The 16,026-nt window shown below is 46.4% G+C and overlaps 1 protein-coding gene across 2 annotated transcripts in view; it reads left to right on the top strand.

Annotated features, from left to right (window-relative positions):
* The window catches only part of MTHFD1 (methylenetetrahydrofolate dehydrogenase, cyclohydrolase and formyltetrahydrofolate synthetase 1), a 91,796-nt gene that overhangs the window by 30,448 nt on the left and 45,322 nt on the right, over positions 1-16,026 (top strand). For both annotated transcript variants that reach the window (XM_063118136.1, XM_063118138.1), the window contains 7 exons: positions 5,445-5,572; positions 7,192-7,289; positions 9,123-9,296; positions 10,989-11,125; positions 12,668-12,714; positions 15,100-15,207; positions 15,320-15,394. In XM_063118136.1, coding sequence (XP_062974206.1) covers positions 5,445-5,572; positions 7,192-7,289; positions 9,123-9,296; positions 10,989-11,125; positions 12,668-12,714; positions 15,100-15,207; positions 15,320-15,394 — 767 coding nt within the window. The remainder of the gene's footprint in view (positions 1-5,444; positions 5,573-7,191; positions 7,290-9,122; positions 9,297-10,988; positions 11,126-12,667; positions 12,715-15,099; positions 15,208-15,319; positions 15,395-16,026) is intronic.

Here is a 16,026-nt window from a genome sequence, read left to right as displayed (position 1 = left end):
TTTCTCTACTGCCTAATAGCCGAAGCTCTCTGGGTGGTTCACAAAAATTAAAACCACGAAGTATAAAACTTAAACTACAATATCGAAGTACAATATTTTGCATTGCTGCTGTTTTTATCTGGTTGAGCTTTTATATTGTATTTTATATTATGGTTTTATACTGTTGTTTTATACTTTGAATGGTTTTAATTTTTGTGAACCGCCCAGAGAGCTCCGGCTATTGGGCGGTATAGAAATGTAATAAATAAATAAATAAATAAATAATAAATAAACAATATCAAAGTACAACCAGAATAAAACTGAGCAGCAATGCACAGATTTAAAATGCAGGTTTAAAACAGCAAAGTTAAAAGACTAAGGTGGTAAAATGTTAAAATACTGAGAAAACAAAAAGGTCTTCACCTGGCATTGAAAAGAGTATAATGTAGGTGCCAGGTGAACCTCTCTAGGGAGCTTATTCCACACCTGGGACAGAGAAGGCTCTCTGTTAAATTAAACTCTTAATTTGGAGGGAGACCCAACCCTTTTATCGAAGGCATTGTAGGAACAGGGATTCATAAATTTGCTACCTGAACTCATTTTTTCCCTGTAGAACATGATCTGATCTGTTCCGGTCAAACATAGATAAAATGCATATTTAAAGTGTGCAGTCCAATAAAGCCTCTTTACTTTTCTAAAATTCAACCCCTCCATACTTGTTGGACTTCTTCTCCCATCGCCAATGAATGGTAATTAAAGAGGAAGGAGACCATTCGAGCAGACAGCAAATCTGTTGTCTCCGTTGTTTTGTTTGTATTTGCATGTTACGTTGTGGTCCTGCCCTTTCTCCAAGGAACTGTTTGAGACCCACATGGTTCCTCCTTTCTTTTGATGCTCGCAATGACCCTGTGGGGTAAGTTAGGCTGAGAGACAGTGACTGGTCCAACGTCATCCAGTGAGCTTCCATGGCTGACTGGGGATGTGAACTTGGGTGGTGCAGGTGAGCTGATTCCTCTTTGCAGGCTTCTAATGGGCCCATGCTCCAAGATTAGCATGTGAAGGAGACTTCTAGTTGCACGGCATCCAAAGAGCTGGGTTTCTCAAGGTACAGGGAGCCTCAGACAGTTTGCAAGGTGGCAACTCTGTTCAGATATAAGAATATAAGAAGTGCCATGCTGGATCAGGCCGAGGGTCCATCTAGTCCAGCACTCTGTTCACATAGCGGCCAACCAGCTGTGGACCCACAAGTAGGGCATGGTGCAACAACACTCTCCCACCCATGTTCCACAGCAAGTATTGTATATAGGCTTAGTGCCTCAGATACTGGAGGTAGCACATAGCCATCAGGGCTAGTAGCCATTGATAGCCTTCTCCTCCCAAGAATTTATCCAATCCCTTTTTAAAGCCATCCAAATTGTTGACCATCACTACATCTTGTGGTAGCGAGTTCCATGATTTAGCTATGCGCTGTGTGAGGAAGGTCTTCCTTTTATCTGCCCTGAATCTCCTCCCAATCAGCTTCATGGGATGACCCCATTGGGTTCTAGTATTATGGGAGAGGCAGAGAAACGTCTCCTTACCCACATTCTCCATTCTGTGCCTAATTTAGTACACCTCTATTCATATCTGGTCGCTAAAAGGATCCAAAATGTCAGCAGACCTGCATCTACTACTTTTCTCTTCTACAGATGCATTATCATGGCCAGCCCTGTTGAGGGATTAGGAGTCCCCCCCCACACACACACCCCTCTATGGTTTTGTGCCGTGCTTATCATTATTTGACCAAATTTTGGGTGAAATCACTCCCTCCTTGACATCTCCAAGATCTGGATTAATGAACCAGAGAAAGGATTGCATAATATTGCCTCTTTAGTAGGGGTGTGCACGGACCCCCCGCACCGCACCGCGGGCCGATCCGAAAATTTCGGATCGGCCGGATCCACTCCGCGCCACTCCGCTCATACTCCGCTCCTCTTCGCTGCGGAGCTCCGGCTCCGAATCGGAGCTCCGCAGGGGAGGGGAGTGGCGCCAGGTAAGGCCCCCCTCCCTCCTCTCCCTTACCTGGAGAGACCAAGGGGCAGGGGGGCCTTACCTGCGTCCATCCGTGGTCCCTCGGCCCGGTAACCCCCCCTAGTGCGGCCTAGACTTCCTGGTTGAGCTGCGGGCTCAATTAAAGAAGCCGAGGACGCAGGTAAGGGAGAGGAGGGAGGGGGGGTACCGGGCCCTGCCGCTGTCGCCGCATGGGCGACAGTGACAGCAGCGAGGCCCGGTAAACCCCACTTACCTTTCTGGTGGAGCTCCGGATCGAGGCGAAGGATCCGCCTTCACCTCGATCCTCTTCGCCACGCTCCACCAGCCCCCCAATCCTCTTCGCCTCCGCCTTAAGGGGAGGCGAAGCCCCCCGCTCCGCTCCTGCTTCTCCGGTTCGAGGAGAAGCGGAGCACATCCCTACTCTTTAGTACCAGTGCATTGCTGGGTTCTTTCCTCCCCTTTAAGTTTAGGACTCTAAGTCTCAGATTCTTAAATAAGAGGATTAGTCACACCTGTCAAGCTGTTGCCATCCTCCCACTTACTGCATTTCCAGGAAGGTTGCTTTTATAAGCGATCAGTCATTTATTGCAATTATCTAATGTAAGGTGTTCATTAAAAAAAAAACACTTCTATGGCTCTGTTACTTTATTTCAATTCAGTGGCAGCTGCGGCTGACTGAAGTAGTTCATCAGTGCAATGGAGTTTTAAACATGCTTTTTCGGAGTAGGGGTGGGGGAAGGGAAGTGGGTAGCCAGCCCCAAATTTCTGGCTGCTAGAACTCTGCCTGGCCCTTTTCACTCAGTGTGGGGAGATCTTGTCCCTGAGCTCCTGCTGTCCCTCTTGGCTAGCCTTCCCCAACCTGGTTGCCTCCTGATGCTTTGGACTACAAGTCCCATCATCGTGACCATTGCCATGCTGGCAGGGGCAGATGGGAGTTGAAGTCCCAACGCATCTGAGGGGTACCTGGTTGTGGCAGGCTGCTCTTGCCTTCTGACAATGCAGGGGAGAAGGAGTCCAGGTAGAGAAAGGGGGACAGAGGCAGAATTGTACAGGCACAGATGGTCATGTCTAGCCCTGCTCCCCCTGGGTAGGAAGAAGGTGTTTCAGGTGATCAATCTGAATCAGACTCTGAAGTAGAGAATTCGGTGCCAGAAACAGGTCAGCCTGTACCAGCGGGGGAGAAAGCTCTCATGGGCTCTTCACCAGCTGGGAGTGAACCCTCTCCAGAGCTCATCTTGTCAAGGGCAAATAATACACAGTCAGTGGGAAGCCAACGTCCTTCCGAGGGAGAGAGCAGAGATGGTTAGCCAATCCTACAGTTCGCCGCAGACTAAAACGGACAGAGCAAAAGGAAGGCAAGAGAAAGTCGGGCCGTAGCTAGTCCTAAGGTTTATCCCTGGATCGTCCTGGGGTCAAACCTGTTCATCTAAGTGCCACACAGGGCATCCAGCGTTCAGGCAGGGGTGAACCCAGGATGATCCTGGGATAAACCTTAGGTCTAGCTACGGCCCTAGTCTCTCTGAAGTTAATGCGTCTTGGGAAAAGGCTTTCCATTGTTTTTGAAAGGACAGTTGTCTTGCTTAGTTTGCATAGTTTTGCCTAGGGGAAAGTTCCTAGAGATTAGACTCTCTTCAGGTGGGAAGAGATGTTTATTGCTTGAATAAAGCTTTGTGGATAATTTAGCAGGCCTCCTTATCATCTCCCAAGAAGGCAGGAGGTTTTGAGAAACATGACACAGATGTCTCAGTTATCATTCCTGTTAGCGCTGAGAACAACCAGAAGCCTGGGAGCCAGGTGGTGGAGGATCCACCTAGATCCTGCTGTTAATTGATGTTGACTGCTGCTGCTATGGAGACACAGCCTGCTTTCGTGAAACGTCAAAAAGGGAGGCAGTAATTTAATGAATTTGAGAATAATTGGACTTGTTCTGTGGGTCATTGAGGCAGCAGCATGAAACAATCCAGTGTTAAGAACAAAGGCACTCAATAGAATTTTACTGGACGAAATGGGTTACATGGAGCTGTAACAATTATGTCTGATGTTTACATTTTTGATTTTTCAATAGCGGGTGAGCCTTTTATAAAGGTGGCTTGCTCTGACACTCTCCATTGGATACACTGTAAAGCAGCCTTCCTCAATCTAGTACCCACCAGATGTGTTGGATTGCAACTCCCATCCTCCAACTGACAAGCAGACTGGAGGAGGATGGGAGTTTTGGGTGAACACATGTGCAGGGCACCAGGTTGGAGAAGGATGCTCTAGAAGAGTGAGGTGGGGGAAACAGCCTCCAGCACTTCAAACATATTTATGCAACTGGACAGCCATCTGTCAGATAGGCTTTAAGGTGGATTCATGCATTGAGCAGGGGGTTGGACTCGATGGCCTTGTAGGCCCCTTCCGACTCTACTATTCTGTGATTCTATGGCCATAGCTAGGCAGGGCTTTATCCTGGGGCGAACCCCGGGATTGTCCCTGTGCGTCCACATGATGCACAGGGGATCCTGGGATCAGGGAGGAATGATCCCTCCCTTGTCCCGGGATAAAGCCCTCCCCTTTGGCACCGGTTTTTCCATGGTCCTGGGCTGAGCCTGAGACCACGAAACGTTTGGCCAGGTTGACCCGGCTCTGTGCAATTCCTCAGGAGCGCTGCGCCCATCGGGGGCAGGGTGGGCGGAGCGGGGAAAATAAGTTAAATTTAAAAAAATAACTTGTGCGCACGAGTGTTCGTGCGCTCCTGTCCCTTTAAAAAAAAAAGGTGGACGCAACGCCTCTCCTGCTGAGGTCATCGCGTGTGACAGGTAGACTGAGGAAGGGTCTCGTGATAAACACATCGCGGGATCTTCCCTCCTCTGTTCCAGGCTAAATGGTAGGTCTAGCTAAGGCCTATGATTCTTCTTATGTTTTTAAGTGTCTTCAGTTTGACTTAGTTTTCAAACGAATTGATACTGGCTCCATAGCATTCGTGCCATATTATTCTTCATCTTCTATTTATTTATTTATTACATTTTTATGCCGCCCAATAGCCGAAGCTCTCTGGGCGGTTCACAAAAATCTTCTATTTTATCTCCCCGTCCCTTGCAAATCCCAAGGTTTCTTGCTGCCTGGCAAAGACTTAAGAAAAAGCTTTAAGGACCAGCCTGTTACAAAACTGTGACACGCGTGACATTTGGAGCACGGCCAGTGCCCTCCTGCCCTCAAGAGAGATTCCTTCAGCCCTCAAGTCTGAGTCAAAGGTGTTCGTTAACGACACACTTAAAAACAAAACAAAAAAGGCGACACCAAGTGCTCTGAGATGTTGTCTTAGTGCAGCTAAGAGGTTGCGCCTGCATTCGCTTTGCCATTGCAAAGTCACCTTAATCCGTGGGGATTTTCCGCTTTCTCTTCTTACTGGGTTGGCCTTTTCCCGCCACCTTCTCCTTATCTCTCTTTCACAGACAGCACAAAGCCCAGCGGGAAAAGGGTAGTTGGAGACGTTGCTTACAGCGCAGCAAAGGAGAGAGCGGCTTACATTACGCCCGTGCCAGGTGGGGTTGGGCCAATGACAGTAGCCATGCTGATGCAGGTATGTCCATTGCGACGTGGAGAAAACGTTCCTCCCCTTCTCATTGTCCGGATGTGTGTCTGTGGGCAACACACATGCTGTTTTATGTGTGGTTGTAAGCCGCCTTGGGAGGGCTTCTGCCCTGAAAGGCGGCTAAGAAATGTTTTAAATAAATAATAAATAGCCCAGCCTATTCCATCCCATTCCAGAAACATCTTTAACATCAATGTGGTGGATTGCCGGGGCTCCGCGTACATTGTAATATTTTTTTAAAAAAAAATATCCATAATATTTATTAAGTATTTTAATCCTGTTTTTCTACTGATATACTCAGAGCTAACAGTAGTGATCAGAAGGTGGGGGGAAGCATTTAACAATATAAGAACATAAGAAGAGCCATGTTGGATCAGACCAAGGGTCCATCTAGTCCAGCACTCTGTTCACACAGTGGCCAACCAGGGACCCACAAGCAGGACACAGTGCAACCCATGTTTCCCAGCAACTGGTGTATACAGGCTTACTGCCTCCGATACTGGAGGTTGTACTTAGCCATCAGGATTAGTAGCCATTGATGGCCTTCTCCTCCAGGAAGTTATCCAACCCCCTTTTAAAGCTTTTCAAATTGCTGGCCAACAGTACATCTTGCGGTAGTGAATTCCATAGTTCGACTATGCGCTGTGTGAAGATTCCTTCCTTTTATCTGTCCTGAATCTCCCACCAATCAGCTTCAAGAGATGGCCCCATTGGGTTCTAATATTCTGGGAGAGGGAGAAAAATGTCTTCCGATCCACATTCTCCACACGTTCACCCTATCCACATTCTCCCACTGATCAGTGTCTGACCAAGGAAAAAGATTCCCTATAGACCAAGGCTACCCCCCACCCCACCCCTCTAGTCGAGCTTGGTGCTGCACAAGAAACCCTCATGGACACATTTGGGAGAGATTAACTTCTCCCCATTCATCTAACCAGGTTTCGGTAACACAGATTATATTACCAAACACAGGAATCCTGAATTGAGCAGGGGGTTGGACTTGATGGCCTTATAGGCCCCTTTGAACTCTACTATTCTGTGATTCTAATACACCCCGTGTATCCAGGAGTGATGATAAAGCAATTGGCAGAGTAAGAACATGTCCTAGTCCTACTCACAATAGACAACACAAAAAGAACAATCAACCTCCCCTCGCCTGAACAACCAAGTCCTGATACAGGTGGTCCAGTCTCTAGAGAGGATCCACAAAAACAGTGCCACAACCAAGAAGGCCCTGCTCCTTGTACCCATTTGCTGAACATCCAGTGGAAGGGAAATTTAGAGACAGAGCTGCAGTGCAGATGTCAGTATTCAGGGAGGCACTCTGAAAGAAGGCAGTCCTTGAAGTACTCAGGTTAGCAATAATCTAACATTTGCACCCACAGATTTCTGCAAGCATCAGATTCTGCAATTTTGCAGACATATTTACGTAATTGTTTAGGGTGGAGGAGAGCTACTCCCTCCCCTCTGGAAATTATGCTCTGTGTCCTTGATATGTCTTGAAAGATCTCAGCAGGCTGCCAAGTATGTGCCAGAATAGGGCAGGGTATATTGATTAACCTGCTTGACGAACCTCTGTTTTGTCTTTGTTTTTAAATATGATTTAGAGCACGGTAGAAAGTGCCCAACGTTTTCTAGAGAAATATCAGCCTGGCAAGTGGAATATTCAGTATAACCTGCTCAGTCCTAGAACTCCTGTTCCAAGGTAAGTAATTCCTGGACTGAAAAGATTGTGGCTGGATGTCTGGTGTTACAGAGTATTTTGCCCTGATCTTACCTTTGCTTTATCAGGATGTGTGTCTGTGAGACGGAGAACGAGGCACCTTTTTGAAGCCTTTACAGAGTTTATAGTAGTGTAGAGAAAACAGGATATTATGCCCTTGAATCTCACGTAGCAGAATGTGGTGGTAGAACCCTTGAGCTGGAAGAGCTTGCCAGCAGGAACTGCATCAAAATGTTGCAGCGTAGAGTATTCCTGATCAAGATTCCAGGCAGTCAATCATTCCCTCTCCCAAGTTTTTTCATTCCACTTTCGCTGCCCTTGGTTCTCCCCACTCCCAGACTCTCAGCATTCTGTGGTCATTCACTGAACGTGCTTAGTCCTTTTGGGGCTGTGTTTTTTTGCCCCCTTTAATTTATTTGTACTTCTCCAAACCTTGGGATTCCCTTGAGTATGTTGATACCACCCTTTTGTTTCTCAATTGCCTCATTTTGGCAACGCAGCTGTCCACACTCAGCACATGAGTTTGTTAATAGAGGGGAGTGGTGACTATGGGCTTTGTTTCAATGCTCAGGGGACATTAAAAAGAAGTAAGCTTTAAAAAAAAACATAGCACATCAGGGAGAGAGGTCTAGGCCATCCCTTTTCCTTTTGTTCTAGTTTCCAAATTATTGGGCGCCTTTCATACTGAGGAAGCATCCACAAATTCTACTGATGTATATGTAGACCAGGCCTCAGTCTTTCTGCCGAGAGTTAGGTTTTTCAGGTGCAGAGTATGGTTAAAGCACGGTTCCCCAACGTTTTTGAAACTGTGCGCACATTTGGGAATTTGAGTGCTGTGGGCACCACTGCAAAATGGATTCCATGGAGGGTGTGGCTAGTGACATAATGGCTGTCATGGGGCCTGGCTAGTGAAAAGGCATGTTGGCGGGGGGGGGGGGGGAGAGAAATAGCAAGGTAGAGGCCGGGAGGGAGGGGGAAATAGCAAGGCAAACAGGTGGGGGGACACAAATAGTGAGTGTGGTGTAGTGGTTAGAGTGTTGGACTGGGAGTTGGGAGATCCAGGTTCTAGTCCTCACTTGGAAGCTCACTGGGTGACTTAGGGCCAGTCACAGACTCTCAGCCCAGCCTACCTCACAGGGTTGTTGTTGTGAAGATAATTGGAGAGGAGGAGGATTATGTATGCCACCTTGGGGTCCTTGGAGGGATATAAATGTAATGAATAAATAAATAAAAAGCCAGGGTAGAGTTTGGGAGTCAGGAGAAACCGCACGAAACCGGGTGAGTGGGAGAGAAAGAGCAAGGCTAGGTGCTAGGAAGGGAGAGAAAGAAGACGGAGAAGGGAGGGAAAAAGCAAGGAAAGGGATTGGGTGCTGAGAAATACGAGGCTAGGTGCAATTGCTAGAAAGTTTTGTGCTTTATGTGTGTCTGTTCTGTGTTTTAGAATTTTAAATTTTGTATATTCGTTTTTATCTTAATTTTAGAATTTCTGTAAACCGCCCAGAGAGCCCTGGCTATGGGAGCGGTATATAAGTGTAATAAATAAATAAATAAATAAAATAAAGTTGTATTTTCATATATAGGCATTTCATATGTATTCATTGCTATGGATATGTACAAATCGCTGTATGTATATTTTAAAAAATGAGGAAGTCTGGGTATTGCATTAGGGACCCCCTTGTGGGCACCATTGTAGGGCCCTGTGGACCCCATTGTCTTGGGGACCCCTGGGTTAAAGAATACTTTCTCCCTGCCAGTGACAGGAAGTGTGTCATTCTTCAGTAAAAGCATCTTCACCATTGCCACTTTGACTTTCAGTGATATTGAAGTATCCCGGTCTTGCCTTCCCAAGCCCATTGGACAGCTGGCGCAAGAAATTGGCTTGATCTCAGATGAGGTGGAGTTCTACGGCGAACGCAAGGCCAAGGTTTCCCTGTCAACGCTGAGGCGCCTCAAAGATCAACCCAATGGCAAATACGTTGTGGTGACAGGGTAGGTTGTCCGGATAGTTTTTTTGACCCTGGCTAGCAGGTAGCTTTTCTGCTGGGGCACTTTGGAAACCTGCTAGTAAACCTTTGTTTTATAAAAGCTTTCTCCCAGCTTTCCATTTAAAGGAAAACACACAAGGCAGCAAACCATTAGAGATGCGAAGGCTTGGAAACAACCCAGAAAAATTAGGAGAAACCCCGTTTCCTCCATTCCCCCCCAAAATCACTAGGAAAGAATAGTGTTCTTTAAAAAATAAATGAATTCAGGTTTTCCTCCATTTGTTCTACCCCCTCCAGGCTTTCACACCTCTTGACCAGATAAAAAAGAGGGCAGGCCTCCTGCAGCTTTAACTGTTTTGATGAAGCAGGAATTTCACCAGCGGCTGCATGCATACCAATGACACCTGCTGAAATTCCGTTTTCTCTACAACTGTTAAAGAAATAGGAGCCCTGCCCTCTTTTCCATATGGTCACCCTACCTATAAGGCCAGCGAGTCCAACCCCCTACTCGATGCAGGAATCCACCTCAAAGCATCCCTGACACATGGCTGTCCAGCTGCATCTTGAAGGCCTCAGGTGTGGAAGAGCCCACTATCTCCCTAGGTCATTGGTTCCATTGATTAAAACAACCCAAATCCAGTCCACAAACATAAACCTTGCGACTAAGCCATCGGCCCCAGAATGCGATTCAGTGCAATTCACAGGTAGGTCTTCAGAGCTTTCATGAAGGCCAGCCAAGAAAACGACCGATGAACCCAAGCTCATTCATAGAATAGCAGAGTTGGAAGGGGCCTACAAGGCCATCGAGTCCAACCCCCTGCTCAATGCAGGAATCCACCCTAAAGCATCCCTGACAGATGGTTGTCCAGCTGCCTCTTGAAGGCCTCTAGTGTGGGAGAGCCCACAACCGCCCTAGGTAACTGATTCCATTGTCGTACTGCTCTAACAGTCAGGAAGTTTTTCCTGATGTCCAGCTGGAATCTGGCTTCCTTTAACTTGAGCCCATTATTCCGTGTCCTACACTCTGGGAGGATCCAGAAGAGATCCTGGCCCTCCTCTGTATGACAACCTTTTAAGTATTTGAAGAGTGCTATCATGTCTCCCCTCAATCTTCTCTTCTCCAGGCTCAACATGCTCAGTTCTTTCAGTCTCTCTTCATAGGGCTTTGTTTCCAGACCCCTGATCATCCTGGTTGCCCTCCTCTGAACACGCTCCAGCTTGTCTGCATCCTTGTTGAATTGTGTAGCCCAGAACTGGACGCACTACTCTAGATGAGGCCTAACCAGGGCCGAATAGAGAGGAACCAGTACCTCCCGTGATTTGGAAGTTATACTTCTATTAATGCAGCCCAAAATAGCATTTGCCTTTCTTGCAGCCATATCGCACTGTTGGCTCATATTCAGCTTGCGATCTACAACAATTCCAAGATCCTTCTCGTTTGTAGTATTGCTGAGCCAAGTATTCCAGAGGTGTGGGGCCATTACCAAAAAGGCCCTCTCCCTTGTACTCACCAACCTAACCGCCTTTGGCACTGGTCAAGTGAGAAGGGCTGTGCAGAGCTTGTCATTATCTCCAAAAGCTCAATGATTGGGATGCATGTTAGGAGATTCCTTGATGGTTGTGCTTTCATAAGGGTGCAGACGCAGCTTTTCACCATGGGATTGTTTGGTGCCTCTTCTTCTTTTGTGTATTAAAGTATAACGCCCACACCACTGGGAGAAGGGAAGAGCACCACGACGGTAGGGCTGGTTCAAGCCCTGGGAGCACACCTTGGCCAGAATGCCTTCGCCTGTGTCCGGCAGCCTTCCCAGGGACCCACATTTGGAATTAAAGGTACGATGTGGCTGCATTGTGCGTATGTGCGGGGGGGGGGGGGGAACGACACCTGCAGCTCAGTGGCAGAAGGTTCCAGGTTCAGTCCCTGGCATCTCCAGTTCAAAGGATCAGGGACGAGGTGATGGAAAAGACAACCATGGAAAGCCACTGCCAGACAGAGTGGGTCACACTGGATTACATGGACAAGTAAATAAGTATGACGGCTAAATTCACCAAACTTGCACATAGTTTAAATTGTTTTTACTGCTTTTAAATTCCACACTGGTTGTAGCTTGATTCATGTTTTAATTCATTTTTAGCTGTTATATTTATTGATTTATACTGCTTGTGTGATTTTATCTGTTCGCCACCCTGAGATCCCAGTGATATCGAGAGGGATACAAATGTTTGAATAAATAATAAACAAGTAGTCTGACCTAGCATGAGGCACCTTCCTATGTTCCAGTGCTGGTCATATGGCAAGGGAGGGTGGCCTCTGGACCAGAGACCTAATCCGGTCTGCAGAAGTGTCCATTTGGTCCACAGAGACTTGGACTCCCCCATCGACCCCTTCCCAAGCTCTGATCCCTGGCCTGGAGTCTACTAGGGGGCTTTGTGAGGAGGCGGTGGGAGGGAGAGGATTCCTCTTGTTATCTCTGATCAGGGATTGGAGATAACGAGGGGTCTGGGGGAGTGGCAGCTCTGCTTGCCCACATCCTCTTCCCAGTAGGAGAAGGCACAGGGCCGGCAAAGTTAGTTCCCGGCAACTGTGTCAGGAGGCCCAACCTCCAGGGAAAAAATGATGTCAGGGGGTGTTGCCCTCCTTCCTGATGTCATACAGCCTACGGAGGGCTGGGTGGGGAGTTATGGTTGCCTGGCCCTGGATTATGGAGTGGCAGCAAAAGCTATGTGCCCTTACATCTAATTATACAGTTGGCAGAATGGGATGGTAAACCTTTTTCCTAGATTACAGCATTCCCGGCTGCATGCTTCCCCATATATTCATATAGCCCCTTGCCCTTGGAAAACTAGCAGCTCAAGGGTAAACGGTAAAACCTAGCTTTCTCCCAGAGATCCATTTCACCCATAGCCATAATTTTTCTATATACAAATCGTTTTTGTTCTGGTTTCGCCACGGTGAGCATTCAGCCAGGTAACCTCCCCTCCTGAGCCCCGAAGTATCTTTGCCTGTTTGGTTCTGCAGATGGTACGATCTGGTTATGAGAAAAGAAGTAGCGCAGTTGTCTGAAATCCACAGATACAGAATACCAGCAAAAATAACATGGGGTTCTGGGAAGACCTTTTGGGCTTAATAGTCTGGTAGTCATGACACGACTTAAGGAAAAATACATAATCTCGTTTTAACACTATGAATAGGATGCAGGAGATTTTAGGGTAAACCCTTTTTTCCTGCCCTGATCCTCATTAAGGAAGGTTCATTTATTTATTTATTTAAAATGTATATATCCTCTTTTCAGTCTAAACATGCTCAAGCTTTTTAAGTATCTAGTATCTACAATGTGAAGCATGGTGTTCTTCATGTTTCCTGTTCTGATATAGGCGGTGCTGCTGGAGGTGGCTATTCTCAGGTTATTCCTATGGAGGAGGTAACTTGAACTTTAAACCGTATGTTTTCACTATGTAAAGATTGATTCTGGGTAGTCACGCTTTGAATCTAGTGCTTCATAGTTCCAGGGTACCAGGATCCACTCACAGAACCAGTGTAGGCTGGTGGCTCCAATGTCAGTGAGGCAGTGAATCCGCTCTGGGTTTCAATCAGAACTCTAAAGGAAGTATGCAAGGTGCGGAATACTTTGGGTAGCTCCTTTAGAGGTCTGATTGGAAACCCGGAGTGGATTCCCCACCAATAAGGCCCTGCTTCTAATATGAGCCAATCTAACTTCCAAACAAGTTGGAACCTTCTTCTCACTGGCCTTCCTTCTTCTCACATCAGTTCGTTGGTTTCTGTTCACCACTCTGCTGCTAAGATCATCTTCTTGGCTCGCCGCTCTGACCATGTTACTCCACTTCTGAAATCTCTTCATTGGCTTCCAATTCACTTCAGAATCCAATATAAACTTCTCCTGTTGACCTACAAAGCTTTTCACTGTCTAGCTCCTTCCTATCTCTCCTCTCTCATCTCACACTATTGCCCCGCTCGTGCTCTTCGCTCCTCTGATGCCATGTTTCTCACCTGCCCAAGGGCCTCTACTTCCCTTGCTCGGCTTCGTCCATTTTCTTCTGCTGCCCCTTACGCCTGGAACGCTCTTCCAGAACATTTGAGAACTACAAGTTCAATCGCAGCTTTTAAAGCTCAGCTAAAAACTTTTCTTTTTCCTAAAGCTTTTAAAACTTGACTTTGTTCTGACTTTTATACTGCCCGTTTGGTGCATTCTCTTCCCCTCCTTATTGCTTTACTATGATTTTATTACAATGTAATCCTATGCGGCAGGGTCTTGCTATTTATTGTTTTACTCTGTACAGCACCATGTACATTGATGGTGCTATATAAATAAATAAATAATAATAATAAGTTAAAGCTACCAATTCTAAAGGAATTATCCAAGCTGCAGAAACACCTTGGGTAGGTTTTTAGAGTTCTGACTGAAACCCAGAGGGGATTCACCGCCCCACTGACATCGGAGCCACCAGTGGTAGGGGAGCTCCATCTCACCATGGGGAAAGCAGTGATTGAATGGAAAGGACCCGTCTCATTTTCCCCAGTCATGTGGTATTGGTTGTTATTATCATCGTCTTATTATTTATACATTTCTATACACCCACCAATAGCCAAAGCTCTCTGGGCGGTTTACAAAAGTTAAAAACATTCAAAATACAATATGAGGGATTTAAAAACATTAAAAAAAAAACACAAACAGACAATATACACAGAGACAACAAACATCTGAAACAGCTTGAACAATCAGCTAAAAAGCCAACGGACCCATGATCAGTTGAAACTCATCAGTTGTGATGCCAAATGCCTGGGAAAGGAGAAAAGTCTTGACAGTGCTTCCTATACATCTGTGGGTCAGTGGCAGAGCCCCTTCTTTGCATGCAAAAGGTCCTAAGTTCAATCCCCACCATCTCCAGGTAGGGCTAGGAAAGAATCCTCAAGAAACCCTGGAGGAATTGCTGCCAGTCAGAGTTGGCAATACTAGGCTGGATGGAACAATGGCATTTTGAGGGGCTGTAGCTCAGTGGTAAAGCATCTGCTTTGCATGCAGAAGGTCCCAGGTTCGATCCCCAACATGTCCAGGTAGTGCAGGAAAAAACTCTTGCTTGAAACCCTGGGGAGCTGCTGCCAGTCAGTGTTGACACACTGGGCTAGATGGACCGATGCTTTGACTCCGGATAAGAGAGCTTCCTATATTCTTATGTAATTAGGGATGGATGAATCCACCCATTTCTGGTCTGTGTTAAGCCTAAACAAGGCACATTAATGCATGACGAAGGGCAGGAGGTGAGGATGATGGAAGTTATAGTTGAAGGTATTTGGAGGGTGCCGGGTTGGGGGAAGTTTGGCAAGGCACTTGTCTCTCGTTCTTCGCAGAACAATTTTCCACCTTGCCTCCATGCCGTGGCTGTTAGCTTTTCACCATCACTGTTTTGAGACTTAATGACCAAGTTCGGATGACACGCTGCAGCTCGTCTTGGGTTATTTAACCCACAACGAGGCACGGTGCTTGCAAGCGCCATGTTGCCTATCCACTCCCTACTTGGGGGTGGTCATGTCTTGCAAACAGAGCAAGCATGGGTTATATGAGGGTTAAACAGACCATGGGCACACTTGCTGGGTTTGCACAACACGACAACCCTCAAGGGGTTGCATATTCAAAATGGCAGCCGTGCGCCCACCCCCACCCCGCTTGCACCATGGGTTAAATAGCTTACAGTGGACTTGTGTCATGCAAAAAGCCTCAGTAAGATTTCGCAAGGGGATTGAGAGAATCCTGTGCTGTTTTCCCACTACTTTTCTTTTTCCACTGCAGTTCAATCTCCATCTCACTGGGGACATCCATGCCATTACAGCAGCCAATAACCTGGTTGCTGCTGCTGTTGATGCCCGTATCTTCCACGAGGCAACACAGTCTGATCAGGTGATGTGATGCCATTGAACCTTTTCCCCGGTAGTGTTTCCTTTGCACAGTCAATTTAGCTGAGACATATTGGGTGCCCTGCAGCTGCAAGTTATGTGTCTTGCTCTTTCAGGCGCTCTATTCTCGCTTGGTCCCATCTGTTGATGGCACTAGGAAGTTCTCCAATATCCAGCTCCAGAGACTTCAGGTGAGCTTGTAGCTCTTTTCTTGCGGGTGTTTCTGGAATTACACTTGGGTGCGAGTTGTGTCTTTCACATGGTCATGAGGATAATGCAGCACGACAATGGAATCAATTCCCTAGGGAGGTAATGAACTATCCCACACTAGAGGCCTTCAAGAGGCAGCTGGACAACATCTGTCAGGGATGCTTTAAGGTGGATTCTTGCATTGAGCAGGGAGTTGGACTCGATGGCCTTATAGGCCCCGTTCAACTTTACTATTCTATGATTCTATGATAGAATTTGCCATGCAAAATCCACAATTATAACCCTGTATATGTGAGGCTGAAAAACACTCAAAGTAGATTTTTTTGTATTGAAACTAATCCAATACAAAAGTAGAGAATTGTACAATCATAAACACTCATACAATATACCTTAAAACAGTTTTCTAAAATTCATTGTGTCGAGTATATATATACTCGACATTCCTCTGCAATTCACCACACATAGGACACTATCACTCAGGAGACAAGTGATTTTATGTTGTTATATGAGTAAGTATTTTTATCTTTGTAATATGAAATCTACCTTTTGATTTTTAAATGGTTTTAATTTTTTTACATGAATTGTTATATATCTTGGCATCTCGTCACAATGA

This window comes from Elgaria multicarinata, chromosome 2 (assembly GCF_023053635.1).
Source record: "Elgaria multicarinata webbii isolate HBS135686 ecotype San Diego chromosome 2, rElgMul1.1.pri, whole genome shotgun sequence".
In the NCBI taxonomy this organism is placed as follows: domain Eukaryota; kingdom Metazoa; phylum Chordata; class Lepidosauria; order Squamata; family Anguidae; genus Elgaria; species Elgaria multicarinata.
The sequence above is the reverse complement of the archived record's forward strand: the minus strand, read 5'-3'. Positions and strand labels throughout refer to the sequence as shown.